General features: G+C 41.0%; 1 protein-coding gene across 3 annotated transcripts in view; it reads right to left on the reverse strand.

The window, feature by feature from the left end:
* Farsb (phenylalanyl-tRNA synthetase subunit beta) overlaps positions 1-16,798 on the reverse strand; it is a 64,714-nt gene that overhangs the window by 23,018 nt on the left and 24,898 nt on the right. For 2 of the 3 annotated variants that reach the window (XM_041650801.1, XM_041650803.1), the window contains exons 11-15: positions 15,229-15,290; positions 14,796-15,003; positions 14,258-14,338; positions 10,616-10,708; positions 7,369-7,486 (exon numbers count right to left, since the gene is read on the reverse strand). In XM_041650801.1, the coding sequence (XP_041506735.1) occupies positions 7,369-7,486; positions 10,616-10,708; positions 14,258-14,338; positions 14,796-15,003; positions 15,229-15,290 (562 nt within the window). The remainder of the gene's footprint in view (positions 1-7,368; positions 7,487-10,615; positions 10,709-14,257; positions 14,339-14,795; positions 15,004-15,228; positions 15,291-16,798) is intronic. The other variant, XM_041650802.1, reaches the window with a different exon arrangement.

Consider the following 16,798-nt stretch of genomic DNA (forward strand, 5'->3'; position numbering starts at 1 on the left):
GCATGCCACAAAATAAGAACTATTTAGACTTCATGCCAAAGCTAGGGTTTGTTGGAAATGCCACAGTTCTTTATAACTCAGTTAATAGACCTCTTGTGTCATGCCATCAAACAATCTGCTTTTTCAATGGGCCTGCCAAGTATGTCAGCCTAAATTATCCGTGTATTTCACAGACTTCAAAGTACTGCCTGCAGAGAACAGATCTAAACCACCCGAAGGAAGTGGCTAGATGTAGTTCTGTGAACTCAAAAGCTACAACAAATGATTTTTTTTTTTTAAAGAAAAAGAAAGGGGAATGGTAAATGATGACCCTAGTATGTGACTTACATATATTTTCCAGGCTTTGGCATAGGCTCCCGAGTAGTATATATCCTGTTTACACCAATGATTAGAGGTGACTTCTGGTAACGTATCATCCAGGGAAAGTCTTCCTTACTCTCATGTGCACCCAGAAGCCGAAGTAAAGGTGCTGTTAGAAAGACTGTGAATGGGGAGAGTAAAAAAGCTTCTAGAATATTCAAGGGCTGACACTGTGCTCGAGCTACAGATTAACAGTTAGCCAGCCTTGGAAAAGGAAGTAAATCACCTTCATTTCTAAGTCCAGCCTATCCATCGATGTTTTCAACATTGCTGCCCACAAAACCATAACTCATGCTGCAAATCTAGCACAACCGGGAGGTGGTGGTGCACGCCTTTAATCCCAGCACTTGGGAGGCAGAGGCAGGCGGATCTCTCTGAGTTCGAGACCAGCCTGGTCTACAAGAGCTAGTTCCAGGACAGGCTCCAAAAACCACAGAGAAACCCTGTCCCGAAAAACCAAAAAAAAAAAAAAAAAAAAAAACCAAAGAATTTTAGCACAATCTAAATGACCCACAAAAATACCAAGAAGACCACAAAAAAACAAAGCATCTTGAAAAACCCACAGCTAATATAGGGAAATAAAAACCCTGATATACTCCTGATAGGACTATAAACCAGTAAAGCAAAAATAAGTAAAACAAAGACATGGAAATGCAAGAGGGACTCGATGGGGAGATCTGCAGCAGTGAGACAGGGAAAAGCAGTAGTGATACGAAACGGCGCATTTATGAAATGGCGCAATGGCCTTTAATTGCACATGGGAGGCAAAGGCAGTCAGATTTGAGGTCAGTCTAGTCTACACAGCAAATTTCAACCTAGGCAGTGTACTTGTTTCAAGAGGAATAAAGAAGAAAGGAGGGAAAGAAAAGCAGGAAGAAAATGGCCTAGTGAAGTCCACATTATAGGTATAATAAATATACACAATATAGTAACATATGCAATGTATTGATATATGGTGGGTATGTTGGCTCACCACTATAATCCTACCACTCAGGGGGTGGAAGCAGGATGTGAGTTTGAAAACAGTCAAGGTCACATAGCAAGACCTGTCTCAAAACCAACCAAACCAAAACAAAAAGAAAACAAAAATATTTTAGAAAAGAATTTACTAAATTATCAACTATTTAAATGTGTATACCTAGGGATTGGCAAATTGTATTACTTCTTTTTTCCCCAAAGATTTATTTATTTATTGTGTTCTGTCTGCATGTTTGCCTGCGCATTATGTATACAGTGTTTGTCTGCATGTTTGCCTGCACATTATGTATACAGTGTCCCATCTGCATGTTTGCCTGCATATTATGTATACAGTGTTCCATCTGCATGTTTGCCTGCACAATGTGTATACAGTATTCTGTCTGCATGTTTGCCTGCACATTATGTATACAATGTTCTGTCTGCATGTTTGCCTGCCAGATCTCATTACAGATGGTTGTGAGCCACCATGTGGTTGCTGGGAACTGTACTCAGGACCTCTGGAAGACCAGCCAGTCTTCTTAACCTCTGAGCCATCTCTCCAGGCTGGCACATTATATTTCTAAAAACATGTATTTGTACAAGGGATGATACTCAATTGCAAGACATAATTTAGGAAGTCTCACAATCTATATATTCATCCTCACAGTCAGTACATTCTCTGCTTCCACATAGCAGAATATTATCTAACTATCAAAGACAAATTGATAGTATGCATTCAGATAAGCTAGCCCAAGTATAACCACATTTGTATAAACTATAAAGCATCGCCTATCTCTACAACTACACACAGAAGTGTAAATATGGCTGCAGGTGTGCATGGGGTCTGGCAGTGAATTCTAGCTGTGAAGCAAGAGAGAAGCGGAAGAATGTCTCTCCCATCTGTGTGTCCCCATCTGAAACCCCTGGCTGTCCTGGAACTTGCTCTGTAGACCAGGCTGGCCTCCAACTCACAGACATCCTCCTGCCCCTGCCTCCCACGTGTTGGGATTAAAGGTGTGCACCACCACTGCTTGGTGATATTTTTGTTTTTTAATTTAAAAAAATCTTAAATCAACACTAGATATAAATAAAAGCTTAAGAATATTATAAATGTATGTTCAACCAAAAAAAAAAAGCAACAACTTGCCTAAAATGCTTGTGTATTGTAACACCAAAGGTCACACTTTTAAAATGATGATGAAAAGCCAAGAAATAAATGTGAAAAGAAATCTCTAAAATTCTCAATGCATACAGAGAAAAAATTATATTCCTGAGGGTTGAACTTTATTTAGTTAACATAAACCTGGAATGGATTTTTATCTATTAAAAAAATACAGTACTGGATGCATGACAGGGTACATTATACTCACGTTAGCAGATCTTAACTATGTGGAACCAAGCACACTAAAATAACTTTCTATATTAAAAATGATTTATTTACACAGCTAAGATGCCATCACATATGAAAAAGATGCTACTTCAAAAATTGTTAACGTCAGTCTCCTTACACCCATATTTTTTGAATTATTAATTGGAAATTCTACATACCAAAAATATGAAATGGTGAAATTAAATTAATCCAGACTGATGACATAAGCACTCTTCAGAAAGCCACATACCACATGTGGATGCTGGATAATCTTCCATTACCTGAAGCTCCAGAATTTATGGACAACATCTCAGAAGATAGGTATTCACAAGCCAATAATAAAATGCTCTCATTGAGCCTTTACCAAACAAAAATTATAAAGACCTGACCCCTTATTTTACTCAGCTCTGTCTATCTTTTGTAGTGCTGGGGATTGAACCCAAGACCTTATGCATGCAGCCATATTTAATATTCTGTAATACAAGACAGATAAACACATCCGTGTGTGTGCACTTGAACACATAATAAATTGAGGAAACAAATCCACATACAGAGACCAAACAGTTAGGTTCTGTAGCAGACACGGTGCTCAAGGGATGATGAAGAAACAAGAACCTTGAAACAGATCTTACAATTAAAGGCTTAAAACCAAAATTCTTTATTTCCACATCCATTTTGGAAGTGTAAAGAAAAACAGACCATCCTCTCACTTAGAGAAGTGCCTGAGACAATGTCAAGAGTTGGGAACTATCTAACTGTAACCTGGAGGAGGGGATGGAGCTCAAAGCAGGACTGCTAAGTCGCTCTAGAGGAGGGAGGAAGGTCTGAGCGAGTCAAAGCTTAGACTGATCATGCTTCAAGAAGAAGGGAAGGTATCTGGAGGCCTGGATGAGGGTTCAAACCCTCTCCACTGAGCCCAGCAAATACTCAAGTCCAAACTTTCTTGAAATGCTGCTGCCGAAACTAACTATAGGGGACTGATTCTGAGAGATGGCCACAGACACATGCCATGCTGAACCTTGAATGAACAGGTCTGCTGGTCGGATCTTGCTGACAGAAATCATCGAGACCCTTTACAAAGCCAAGTTCATGTTCTTCAGTGCTTGTTCCTTTTTAGACTTAACCCTCTTTAAACCAGAGATCTGTTTTCTCTTGTCATTTCTGTGAGATTCTGGTAGCTTCCCTAAGCACTGAGGGAAGAACTGTGATTGCAGAATCCAATTGTGTTTAAGAAGCGGGAAGATTGGATTGTGCAAACAGCTAGCTTTTCCAGGCAGACAGTCCTTTGCTCATCCCTGCAGGTTTTCTGGCTTTTAAAAATATTTTGTTTACAATTTGGTTATTCCTGACATTGAAATGAATTAGCTATTAACATCTGAAACCAACCAGTAACTCACACAGCAGCTTTGCATGCTCCCTACTGCTACTCTCCCTGCTACAAAACTGAAACACTCACCCTAGAGCAGAGTCTGTGCTCAGTTTCTTGTTCCAAAAACACATGCCAATCTGCCCAACAAAAGGATAAATCAGCTTGGTCCCCTGAGTCATGACTAATTTTTAAAAGTGTTACAGCAACTTCGGATCTTGAGGCTCAACAAATGCAGTGGCTGGCTCGGCCTCAAACAAGCTGAGTGTGCCTGATTTACAGTGGAAGTCTTAATGCTTGAAAAGTGTGCCTGACTCGGTTTCAAAACTGGCAGCCTGACAGCCTCATTCATCATGACGGCTAGAGAGGACTCCACATTAGAGCAAATGTCCGACGAGGTCAAGTGGGAAAACGGGAGTTGTCTTTTGTCTGCTGTCCTAGGAACTTGGGTTTAATAGGAAAACATGGATATCCACACAAGATTTCACTTCCATTTTTATTTTCGGAAGCTATGTTCGCCAAGTAGACACTGATATGAGACTTAGGAAGCTAGGTTTTTCTCAACATTACAGAATGAATTAACAGCAGTTACAGCTCCATTCTCTACATTCCCAGAACATTTTGCACATTCCCTCCAAACTGAACTTGCCTAAGCTGGGTGGCCAGTGAGCTCCAGGGTCCTGCCAGTCTCTGCCTCCTTGCCCTGGTATTACAGGCATAAGTTGTCATGCTTGGTTTTTCACATGGGTTCTGAGGATCCAAACTCAGATCTCCATGCTTGCACGGCAAGCACTCTCTTATATTCTAAAATCGTTTCTACTTTTCTATCACTATGGTGAATGAGACAACCTGGCTCATGCTTGTCACACATCTTCACTCTTCTGAACCTTATAATTTGGGGATTGCTCACTAAGAAGAATTTGGGAAATTTCATTTTAATTAGAAAAATCCCTCAATCATTTAACTACTGGTGGTTTGAACTTTTTTATTCAAAAAGTTTCATTTAGGAACACAAGGCTAGCATCCAAGAGAGAGGACATCTTGTTTGCCACCAAAAAAATTGATAAATTACTCTAAAAACAGTATTTCAAAAACAGTGATTTATTTTTAAAAGTAGTCTTACATCAGTATAATTTGGGTTTCTCATAAAGGGGGAAAAAACACAAAAAAAGAAAATCCAATGACACAAAGTCCCTTGAGGGATGGAATAAAAATCAAACCCCATACACTGCTGGTCTCCTGGACTTTCACACACTATAGTGGAAATATAGGCACAACCCAGGCCAGCAGCACCTGGCCCTGAAACTAGCACTGTCCTAACAAGAACAGCAGCCACCACTTACCATTTGGCTGAAACTTTCCAAATGCAGTTTCACTGAAGCCTTACAACAGCTAATAAAGTAAATGCTGTCATTACCCCATTGTACAGATAAGAAAACAGCCAGAGAGTTCAAATAAACTACACCACAGAAAGCAAGACTAAAACCCACGCCTGTGGCAGCGGTCTGCAGAACCCAGATGCTGTAGCCCCTTCCCTGTAGGCCAGATGACTAGGAGGAAATCCACATGCACGTATTTAGACAACTGCATCAGAAAAGTTTCTGTTATGAAATAAGATCCAGGCCCACCTAAACAGAAAACATGCTTCACCTCAGTGAAAGGAAATGTTTCCAGGATCGCAGCGAACAATGTCCTTCCCTTTATTTTCCAAATGCTAGCGATCCAATAGAAAATATTAAGGAAAGAGTAAGTCAGAGCAAGGCAAAGGGTTGAGCTGCCCTGGACAGAAATGAACCATGAAGAAAACAGTAGGATGGTTTCAACTAAGACAGGCACAACAGAGGTCGGCTCCAGAGTTCTTCCTGATGAGAAAAAAGCATAATAGAATGCAAATGTCTGAGCTAAGGCAAATAATAAAACCCATCTCAGGCACACGCACCCAGGCCTGAAACACAACAATGCACTACTCCATGGCTACAGTCAAACTCTGCAGCAAGTGCGGGACCCATGTGCTCCTCACTCTCACCCTCCAGACTGTGAGCACACCCAGCCCTCAAGAACCATGAGGAAAGCATGTGGTTCCCTTAGTCCTATAGTTATCATTATGAGGACAGCAGAGAAGATCAAGGCAATACGAAGCTCAAAGAAAAAATGTCGAAGAAAACAGTCAAAATAAACAGATCAATGCAACCCTGCACTCTCAGTATCTACACGAGTGAAAAAACTGAGTGGAGCCTCAAAACTCTTTGCACTTAACACACACACAAAAAAAAGTTTCCTACTTTTTAGTATAGATTTGCCACTGCAAGAAAATTCTACAGACTAGAGCCTGGACTTAGAAACCACTCATAATCATACGGACTGATGTATGAAATCAAAAGGCAAGGAAGGCTACCAGCAAAGCAGTCACTTGAGGCACTGCTCACCCAGGGACCACAGCACTTACAAGTCTAGACAATCAATTGAACTTGGGTTTGCATTAGAAAGACAGACTTCCAGGAAAATCAGGCTTCTAAAACTCCTAAATTTATATTTATTAAATAACTATGCATTCTAAGTGTTGGACCAAAATACTTGCTATACTAAGTACTTTGAAACTGAGTATTTCAAAGAGAAAAACTATAAAAACACATTCACAATTACTGTTACAACAATAGTGCTGGGCCATCAAAGACCAACAACAATGCCATGCTATGCAAATCACAGAGTGAAGGAAAGAATGTTTCAGAGTATTCTGGTGACCTCCTCCCTCCACCTCTCTGGGGGTGCGGGTGGGGAGTGGTACTGAGGTGAGTTCAGGAACCTGTGCATACTGTATGCACAATCATGTCACAAACTCCACCAAACTACATTTCCTACTCTCTCTATGGTGCTTTTTAAGGTAAAGTTTCAATAGGGCTCCTCATAATTATTAAATTCCTTATGAAAATGTGCTTTCCATTCCAGGAAATGAGAGACATAGCCACAAAGCCTAGGCACTGCTGGGATTCAGATTCAAATAAGTCAACCATTAAAAGAAACTGATGAAACAATAGGAAGGGTGCCTGGGACACTTAAATGGGATATTTGATAAGAGCGTGACAATTTTTACTTAACAACAAATAATACAGCTGTGGTTCAATTAGTTTTAGAATTACCAACTCAAGGGTATGCTGATAAAATGATGTACTAACTCACTGGCACTAAAATATTAGGCGGGTGGTAGCAACATGGAAGAAAGAAACCTGGTTGCATGTAAGCATGCTGAGTTCTCCATAGAGCTGGAATTCACAATGAAAATGCTCAAGGACACAAAGCTGAGGAAGCTCACTCTTACCTTTGCTAGGATCTTTCACTACAATGTCAGAGATTTCAAACAGTTTGAGAGGAAGTGGCATCTTCCGGTTTGCTGCAATTGTCTTTAGAAGGCCAGGAAGAAGGGTAGTGCGTGCCACCTACAGGAAGAGATGGGAATTTGTACTGACTTGAGAAAAACCAACAAACCCATTGTTAGGAGACAAAGCAGGCCAACTCCCTGGCTTCACAGGACAACACTTTTGAACGGGGCAATGCCTTAAAGTAAAGGCCTGAGTCATTTTAAATTTTCAAATTCAATTCACTAAATAAAAGAACTTAAAATATTCTTCATTCCAAATTAGCAAAATAAACACCAATAAATCTGATTAAAATCAAAGTGGGAAGCAAACATAACACAATGATTATTCTTACCTAAAGCTTGGTTATTTCATTATAATTTTTGAAACTAAATTGGGCTTTCAAGGTTCTACATATGGAAATTTTTATATTCTGTCTCCTTCCACATAGTACTTGAAATAGGCCAGGCTAGACTCCCAAGTGCTCATACTCAGTCCATACTTGGTTCTTACATGACTTGAGCTAGCTGGCTCAATCATTCTAACTGAATATTCTACTTCGTAACTGACCTTTTCTTACTATCCTCAGCTTTCCTCTCTTTGCCACCCATTTATAGTAAATGTAAAATATGCAAATAAATGGAGTTTTCTGATCTTGACATGGTTGCAAGGCCTACAGTCCCAGTGCGGGGAGGCTAGATAGTGGGAATTTTGAGTTCAAGGCTAGCTTAGGCAACATGCTTTAAAGCCAGTGTGAGCTACACAGTCTCCAGCCTGCCAGAGTGGAGCATGCAGAATCACTGCGCTTGGGAAGCTCACCACCAGTCTGGGATATACAATAAATGCTAGACCAGGACCAAACAAAGAAGCAAAGTGGTTTCCTCATAGTTAGCTGTTAGAGCTGCTTTTTACCTCTTGGACTGGAGTTCCTGCCTTTCTACATCTTGCCAGCTCAAGTAGTAGCTACATTTAAAAATAACTTTTCTCTAACTAGATATGCTGGTGCATGTCTGTAATCTCAACATCTAGAGGTTGAGGCACGAGGATTAGGAAGTTTCAAGGTCATTTTCAATTCTGTAAAGGCTTGCACTACAGGAGTGACTTAGTGAGGGTTCCTATTGCTATGATACATACATGAACAAAAGCAACTTGGAGAAGAAAGGTTTTACTTCTTTTTACACTTCCAGTTAACAGCCCATTGCTGAGGGAAGTGAGGGCAAAAACTCAAGCAGGACAGGAACCTAGAGGTGGGAACTGAAGCAGACACCACAGAAGGGTGTTGCTTACTGGCTTGTTCTTCATGGTTTGCTCAACCTACCTTTTAAGAGCACCTAGAACCACCAGCACAGGGAAGAAACACCACAGTGAACTGGGCCTCCCCATCAACCATCAAAAGCATGACAGACTTTCCCACAGGCCAATCTGGTGGAGTATTTTCTCCATTGAAGATCCCTTTTTTTAAATGACCCTAAATTATGTCAAGTTGAAGTAAAACTAGCCAGCACAATGAGACTATGCAAAAACATATTTTTTTTTAAAGTTTGTCATCCTCCTTGGTAAATGGTAAATATCCCCACATATCAATATTTTGTTGTTGTTGTTAAAAGCCACAGCAACATAGAAATGTAAAACCTGAATCTGGTCAAACTTCTAGATCTAACTACTAATTTGTAAGAAATATAGGAGATCACCAGAATACATTCAGTAAAATCCTAAAAATGGAAATCCTACAGAACAAAGGAACCATATTTAACAAATAAAGTGAAAGAAAAGATGTGTGTAAAAGACTAAAAGATGTGAAGTAAATAATGAACTAATCAGTCAACTTTATTGTGGATAACCTCAATGAATTCCAAATAAAAAGAAAAACAACACATATAGCTAGGAAGACTTACAGTGATAGCCACTGGAAGGCTTACTTAATATTACTGCTAACCTGGGAACAAGTGAAGATACTCAGTAATCTTGTTTATAATAATTGCAATAAAAATTTACACATTTTACCTAAATATTTTTCTTCTCCTGCCTATTCTATAACATGCCCACTGTCAAGAAGAACCCAAAGTTAAAAAAGAACAGTCATGTACCCAAATTATAAGCCACTTTACGTTTAGCTTAATTTAACTGTAAGCAAGTACAAACTGTTCACTGCTTTAGTAATGGCAGAATGGCTAGGTAAAGCAGGGGTAAATGCAAAACCTGCCAAGTTTAAAGAATACTCTCTGTTATCTCCGACAAATTTATGCAGTATTTTGTTGTTGTTGTTTGGTTTTTCAAGACAGGGTTTCTCTGTGTAGTTTTGGAGCCTGTCCTAGAACTTACTCTGTGGACCAGACTTGTCTCGAACTCACAGAGACCTCCCGAGTGCCGGGATGAAAGGCGTGTAACACCACTGCACAGTGAAATGCTGACTCTTGAGTGTATGAGGCCACAGCCATTTATGGCAGCAGCTAAGGCATCTCTGATCTGCTTTCTCTCTGCTTATATAAAGCAGAGCAGACAGGACACAAACTTGGAAGAACGTAACAGTTATGGAAATATATTTTAAACAAGTCAACTTCTACCAAGCGCAAAGCTCGGGGTTCAATACTAACACATACACAGAAGAAGAGAGAGCAAGAGAGACAGAGGGATGGAGGATTGGGGTAGGGCCAACCAACTGCAAATTATCTAAGAAAGTTCACTACAATGTCCTAGGGACTCACCCAGAGGTAGAGTGGTGTGGGAGAATTGTCTGTATTCTGTCAATCATGTTTTAAATAAACGCTGATTGGCCAGATAAGAAGTATAGGTGGGAAAACCAAACAGGAAGTAGAAATGATATAATGAGAACAGGAGAATTCTGGGAAGGAGGAAGTTGATTTCTCCCACTCCTGCCCAGGCCACCGAAGCAGCAGGATATGATCTGCCCCACTGAAAAAAAGGTACTGAGCCACATGGCTAACACAGATCAGAAAAATGGGTTAATCAAGATGTGAGAGTTAGCCAGTGAGAGGCAACAGCTAATGGGCCAATCAGCTTATAATTTATGGAGACCTATGTGTGATTTTCTTTGGGGCTAAACAGTTGGGGGGTACTGAGCGGGACAAAAACCCCAACAACAAGCAGGCCTGGCCCTCGTGTTACGGAGAGTAAGTGAAGACTGCTTTTCTACATCGTTTACCACAAACCCGACTTTTACCCTAGTTCTCACCTACTTAAAATTCTTACCTGGAACTCAGCAGTTTTGGGATTACTAATGTGAACTGCCTTTGTCTCTGAGATATCCAAGCCAAGTTTATCAGCAATATCTTCTTGGGAGCACTTAGGAACATATAAAATAGATTAGTACAGGGCAAGGCCTAACTCAAAATTTAAAAGTATTTAAAGCTATCATTCAATTTACAGTGGTTTCTCAGCAATGTACATGCTCTATATTACTTAGTAAGCTAAGAATCTATTAAGTTTGCCAATTAGTAATTCATCACTTGTAATCCACCTGGTTTAGGCCCACAGAAGATGCAATTAACCACCAATATCTCTCTACGACGAGCTATAGCTACAACATGGAGTTGGCTAAGATTTCCAGTAGGGATGGGGGTTTAACCCAGGTCCTTTTTGTAGTAGGTCCCCATTTACCTTCCCAGTCTAATTTCCTGATTCCTATCAGTTTTCTGAACACTATACTTTTACCTGTCTTCACATAAAACACCGTCCCAAGGCCACATCAAAGCTCAAAGCTCTACTTAATTGACCTCTCTTGTACCTCTTACACAAAAATGTCTCTAGCAGGACCGTTACGAGTCCCTGCAGTGGTTTGAAAGAATGTGGCCCCCAAAGGGAGTGGTACTATTGGAGATGCGGCCTTGTTGAAAAAAGTATGTCACGGTGGGGGCAGGCTTTGAGGTGTCTTTTGTGCTGTAGGAAACTCTTCAGCCAGTAGCCTTTAAGTTACCAGCCCACTTGGGTGTGGCCTCTCAGACTATACATGTCTCTATAAAGCACACCCACCCTCTCTTCCAGCTGCTGGATTCGGTTGCTGTTTTCCCATTCGAGCAGAGGACTGTGATCTGTGAGTCTAGCCCTAAATAAATAACCCTTTATTGTACTCAATTCTGAGCTAGTGTGGGATTTCTTTTTAGTATCCATCTTCACTTTTGCTCAAGCTTTCCACAGTGTGACAGGCAGCCAACTATTCCTATTGCTTCTGAGACAAGATGCAGCGAGCACTCTCAGCGCTAGCATCGTGTCTGCCTGCAGGCTGCCATGCTCCCTGCCATGCAACTGTAAGCTGCCCCTTCAGTTAAATGTTTTCATTATAAGAGTTGCCATGGTCACAGTGTCTTTTCACAGCAATAGAAACCTAATAAGGCAGGCCCCTTCCTAGGCTTCCTCAGGGCTTTCTGCTTACCAGTGCAATCCCAGATAAGTCTGTATAATGGTTGGGGACAGACTGTGAACTGGGAGAGTTCACATGCCTGAACTCTGTTCACTGTTCTTTTTAAATGCCACCATTTAACTACCCCTGCATAAGATCCAGGTAGTTCCTAGGAACAAAGAAACCACGCAATTCCTAACCACTTGCAGAAACTAGAGCAGCAGGCACAAGTCAGACCAGAACTCACTATTAGATACAACAAATCTAGTAAAGATCAAGATTTAGAGATACTGTGTTTCCAAGGCCTGACAGGAAGTATTAGAAATAAAGTAATCAGGTGATAACAAGGCATCATAAAAAATAAACAATCATCCAGTTTTTAAAAAATAATTCAAAATGTAACACGAAAAATTGGTGCCACCAAGTTACTGGAGCTTTTTCCAAACTTTAGGGTAATATTGAACTATTCTAAAGGCATCTTCAAGTAGAGGGCCTTCAAAGCACTGAAGAGCTGTTGGTTGCCAGGCGCTGGACCAGGAGGCAGAGGCAGGCAGATCTCTGTGAGTTCGAGGTCAGCCTGGTCTTACAAAGTGAGTTCCAGGACAAGCTCTAAAGCTACATAAAGAAACCCTGTATCAAAAAACAAAAACAAAAACAAAAAAAGTAAAGGCTCAGCTTTTGAAGACTGATTGTCATCACTCTTGGGCAAACTAGATGTAACAATAGAGACCAGCTGTGGTAAGCTCTGTTTAGAAAATAGAGAACATTATAGACTTTTAAACTTAATTATTCATTTGTTCATATTTAGCATACAGGTGTTTTGTCCTGCATGCATGACTGTACACTATATGAGCACATGATGCCCACAGAAGCCAGAGAGGGCACTGGATGCCCTAGGACTAGAGTTACAGAGCCACCACCTGGGTGCTAGAGATTGAACCTGGGTCCCTTGGAAGAGTAGCCATTGCTCTAAACCTCCGAGCCACCTCTCCAGCCACTATAAAGACTTTTAGTATTAAACTTTATGTGAAATCTGTCCTCTCTAGATATCCAGCCCCTCCCTCCTTTCCTCCCAAAAAACGAACATAAACGGTGTAACTGGACAGCTGAGCAGATTGCTCAGTGTTACACTCTGGTGCTATAATTCAGTCACAATCTTTGGCTCAGAACAGCCTGGGCTGGAGTCTTGGGCTCGTACCTGTGGTTGCATGGGAGATGGAGGGCCTGGCAGAAAAGTCACTCTAACTGCTGCACTTCCTGGGAAGAACTGGTACCATATGCATACAGTTATCAGTGGTGAGCAAACCCTCCCTGCAGAGCAGCCCCTAGCAGAACGCAGCTTATGTGCTCCTACAAGATACATGAACTCGGTAACAAAATCAAAAAGCACTAATAGAAGGCAGTGAGAACTACAATCCAAAATTTTAACAGCAGGTAGTTTGGGGAAGAAAAACACAATCAGAAGTGGAGAGAGGAACTAGTGGTTACTTTGTATTTTATAAAGTTGAAATCCTTCAAAATGATAATGTATTGTTTCCTATGTCACTTAACTCTAAAAAACAAACACATTTCTCAAGAAATGCTAAGTTTTATAGTTCAACTTTTACAAAATGGTGACTGCTCACAAATGGAAATGAACGTCCACATACGAGACATGGCACTCTAAGCCTGGTGTACACGAGGTGAGACAGGGCCAAGCACTGGGCCCCCATGGCCCTGACTCTCATCAGATTCTGCTGTGTGCAGTGTGTACTGTGTATCAGCTACTCTTCTTTCCTGTTCAAGCTTCCTCACAGGTGCAGGGCCTGCTAACAACAAATGCTGCCTCAGAACAATCATCTAATACTCTAAAGATTTAGAACTTCAGGGCTGGGGTCAGAAAGCCAGGCAGCTGCTCCAGCCACCCACAGGTTGTTAAATCAAGCTCACTGGGACCCAAGCACTGTAGTCTGGGCAACGCAGACGTTCTCGGCCAGGGGAAACCATACAAACTGCAGGCGCGTTTATTTCTTTCAATGGTCAGCCTGAGGAGAGAGAGGCAGAGTTCCTTCTGATTCTGTAATAACATTCATTTCCTGATTTAGGCCTTTTATGTCAGCTTTTCAACTCAAAGCAAATGTTTGTGAACATGTTCAAAGACAAAGAACTAAGTCTAATGTGGAACAGTTCCCAAGCCCTTAACCAGGGCAGCATCTAGTGGGGACAGCCACAACCAAATTAAGACCAAATATTCTAACCTAACAAATCTTTTTGTGAAATTCATTGTGCACCTTCCACACTTACATCAAATGTCATAGGGCTTTTTCCCCCTAGGCCTTCATGGTCTTCTATGACTATTTAAAAAAAAAAAAAATACAAAAAAAAAAAAAAAAAAACAAAATCCCATCCACATTTTTCTTTACTAAAAATTGTACAATCTCAAGGAACAAAGTCTCTCTTCAATTCAGGGATCCCAAGGAAACATTCAGCTGGACAAAAGTGAGTTAAAAACATACCAGAGCAAAAGTAAGAGCTTCAGTGAAGCCAGCAGCAGCCATGTCCAGTCTGAGAAGCTCCGTGAGCTTGTTGAGAGGAAACTGAGGAAAAAGCAACACACCAAGACATCTCAGACCTGCTTTGTTTTCTTCAAGACTCATGCAGAACATACCGCTGAAAGGAACCAAACTCCTCCCCTCACCAGCAAACTGCTAATATCCCCACCACAGCTATCCAGCAGCCTCCCACCCCTCCTCTCCCACACAGCGTCTGCCTTCAGGCCCAAGCTGAGAAAAATGAATCTTCCAGTTAAAGAGATTCAACAAGAGTTCCACATTTGAAACCTGTCTTTCTTCAAAGAACAAGTCATCACAGGTTCTCAGCTCACTCTAATCATTTGGGCATCTGTTTTGTATCCTTCCCCATAGCAAATGCCTCTCATAGCAAAGCACATCCAAATGCTGCTTAATTCCCAGGTTCTGTTTGTCTCAAAACCTTCCTGGCATTCAATAGCCAGTCGCTAACAAGAGGAGTGTTTATTTAAGGGTGCAATCTTACCTGATTAGCTATGGTATACGTTTTCGGCAGAATCATCTGAATGTTGTTATATCCATAAGCAATAGCCGCGTCCTCCACAATATCACATGCATGGATAACGTCGGATCTGGTGGGAGGAATTTCAACCTCAATCTGATTACCATCGCCTATGACTTCTGACTTCAGACACATCCTGGTCAGGAGCTTGGCAAGGTTTGCAGGAGATTCCCTAAAAAAGAACGTACAAACCATAAGCTTCAGTGGAGTAGGTAAAACATGCTGACATTCTGTTTTGAGATAGTTCCTACCTGAAATAGTTAACTCCTCTCGCTGAGCTCTGTTACGTATCAAATATCTTAGCTTACTATCAAGCACTCTTTCAAGAAAAATCACTCACTGTGTACTTTATGCTTGAATTCTCTTCTCTCCCCCACAAATAAGTTTCAAAGCATACCTGATTCCAACTTTCTTGTTAATTAAATCGGCTCTCACCATCTCCTTTCTGTAAGCCAGCTCCTGAGAGAGAAAGTTTGAAAACTTCAATCATCCCTCATCAGAGGCAGTTTTCTAGTCTGTCTCATTCCACCCGCTGTTACAACTTCATTACCCAGCCAAGAGACTGTTCTTAGAGCCACACACTGAAATAAACCTGGGGGGATTTTTGTTGTTGTTGTTGTTTCGTTTTTTTGAGACAGGGTTTCTCTGTGTAACAGTCCTAGCTGCCGCCTGCCTCTGCCTCTGCCTCTGGGATTAAAGGCGTGCACCACACTGCACAGTCTAAACCTGAGGTTTATTTTATTTATTTATTTATTTATTTATTTTTGATTTTCGAGACAGGATTTCTCCGTAGCTTTTTGGTTCCTGTCCTGGAACTAGCTCTAGTAGACCAGGCTGGCCTCGAACTCAGAGATCCACTTGCCTCTGCCTCCCGAGTGCTGGGATTAAAGGCGTGCGCCACCACCACCCAGCCTAAACCTGAGGTTTTTAAACATTATTATAGACCCAATTTTTTATACCTGACTCATATATGAATATTCTATGTCCTAATTTTTTTTTTACTGCTTGAAAATAATATAAATCACAAACATTTTTCTTTTACAAGGTCATCCTCTCTCCTACAGTACAATGCTATCATACCACATCATTTCTAAAATGTTTACAAATGTTCGGTCTTATGAAAGCAAAAGTATATTACCAAAAGACAACAATCCAAATGTCACAAATACACCACTCACTGTACTAGTAAGACTTAGGGAGCACATTTCCTGGGTCAGCCAAATAGCTCTGTGGGTAAAGGAGCTTGCTGCCATGTCAGATGACCTGAGTTCAATCCCCAGGACTGACACGAGGAGAGAAATGTCTCCTGCAAGCTGTCCTGTGAGTTCTACTTGGGTGCTGTAGTTTGCACACCCTAAATAAACACTATTTATCTCTCTTCTTTCCATCTATCTATCTATCCATCTATCTATAGTATTTATCTATCATGTATCTATCTCCTGGAACTGAGGATCATGTGCTTGCTAGGCAATCACTCCAACACTAAGCTAAATTCCCAATCCCCATAATTAATATTTTTTAAAAAATAAATTTCTCTGTTGCCATTTCTCAAGTAGAAAACACTAAGATGTCCCTAGATCTGCCTATCAATCCACTCCAGGAGACAGTAAAAGTGGGTGAGAAAACTTCATAAACTGGCACTCCCTCTCCTTCAAATGGCAAACAGCCTTACTACCCTAAGTGAAAACACACACACATAAACCCGAGGCTCTCCAGCACCTTTGCACACAGTTTACGAACACTTATCCCAAGTTACTCTCGAAGTGCACAGCTAATGAGTGCACGCAGTAATGAAGAGACAGAGAAAGTCTGTCTCCAAAGCTCACAGTGTTAATCAGTGACCTCCAAAACCTACTCCTTTCTATGAAGCAGCAAGGCCAGTGAAAAACAACCAACCTTCCTGGTGTTTGAGGGACCCTGCATTTCATATACAGAAGGAGCACTCTCCCTCAGGGGCGGCCTGCTCA

This window comes from Microtus oregoni, unplaced genomic scaffold (assembly GCF_018167655.1).
Source record: "Microtus oregoni isolate MIOR12 unplaced genomic scaffold, Mior012 000004F_ref0000308, whole genome shotgun sequence".
Taxonomy (NCBI): Eukaryota; Metazoa; Chordata; class Mammalia; order Rodentia; family Cricetidae; genus Microtus; species Microtus oregoni.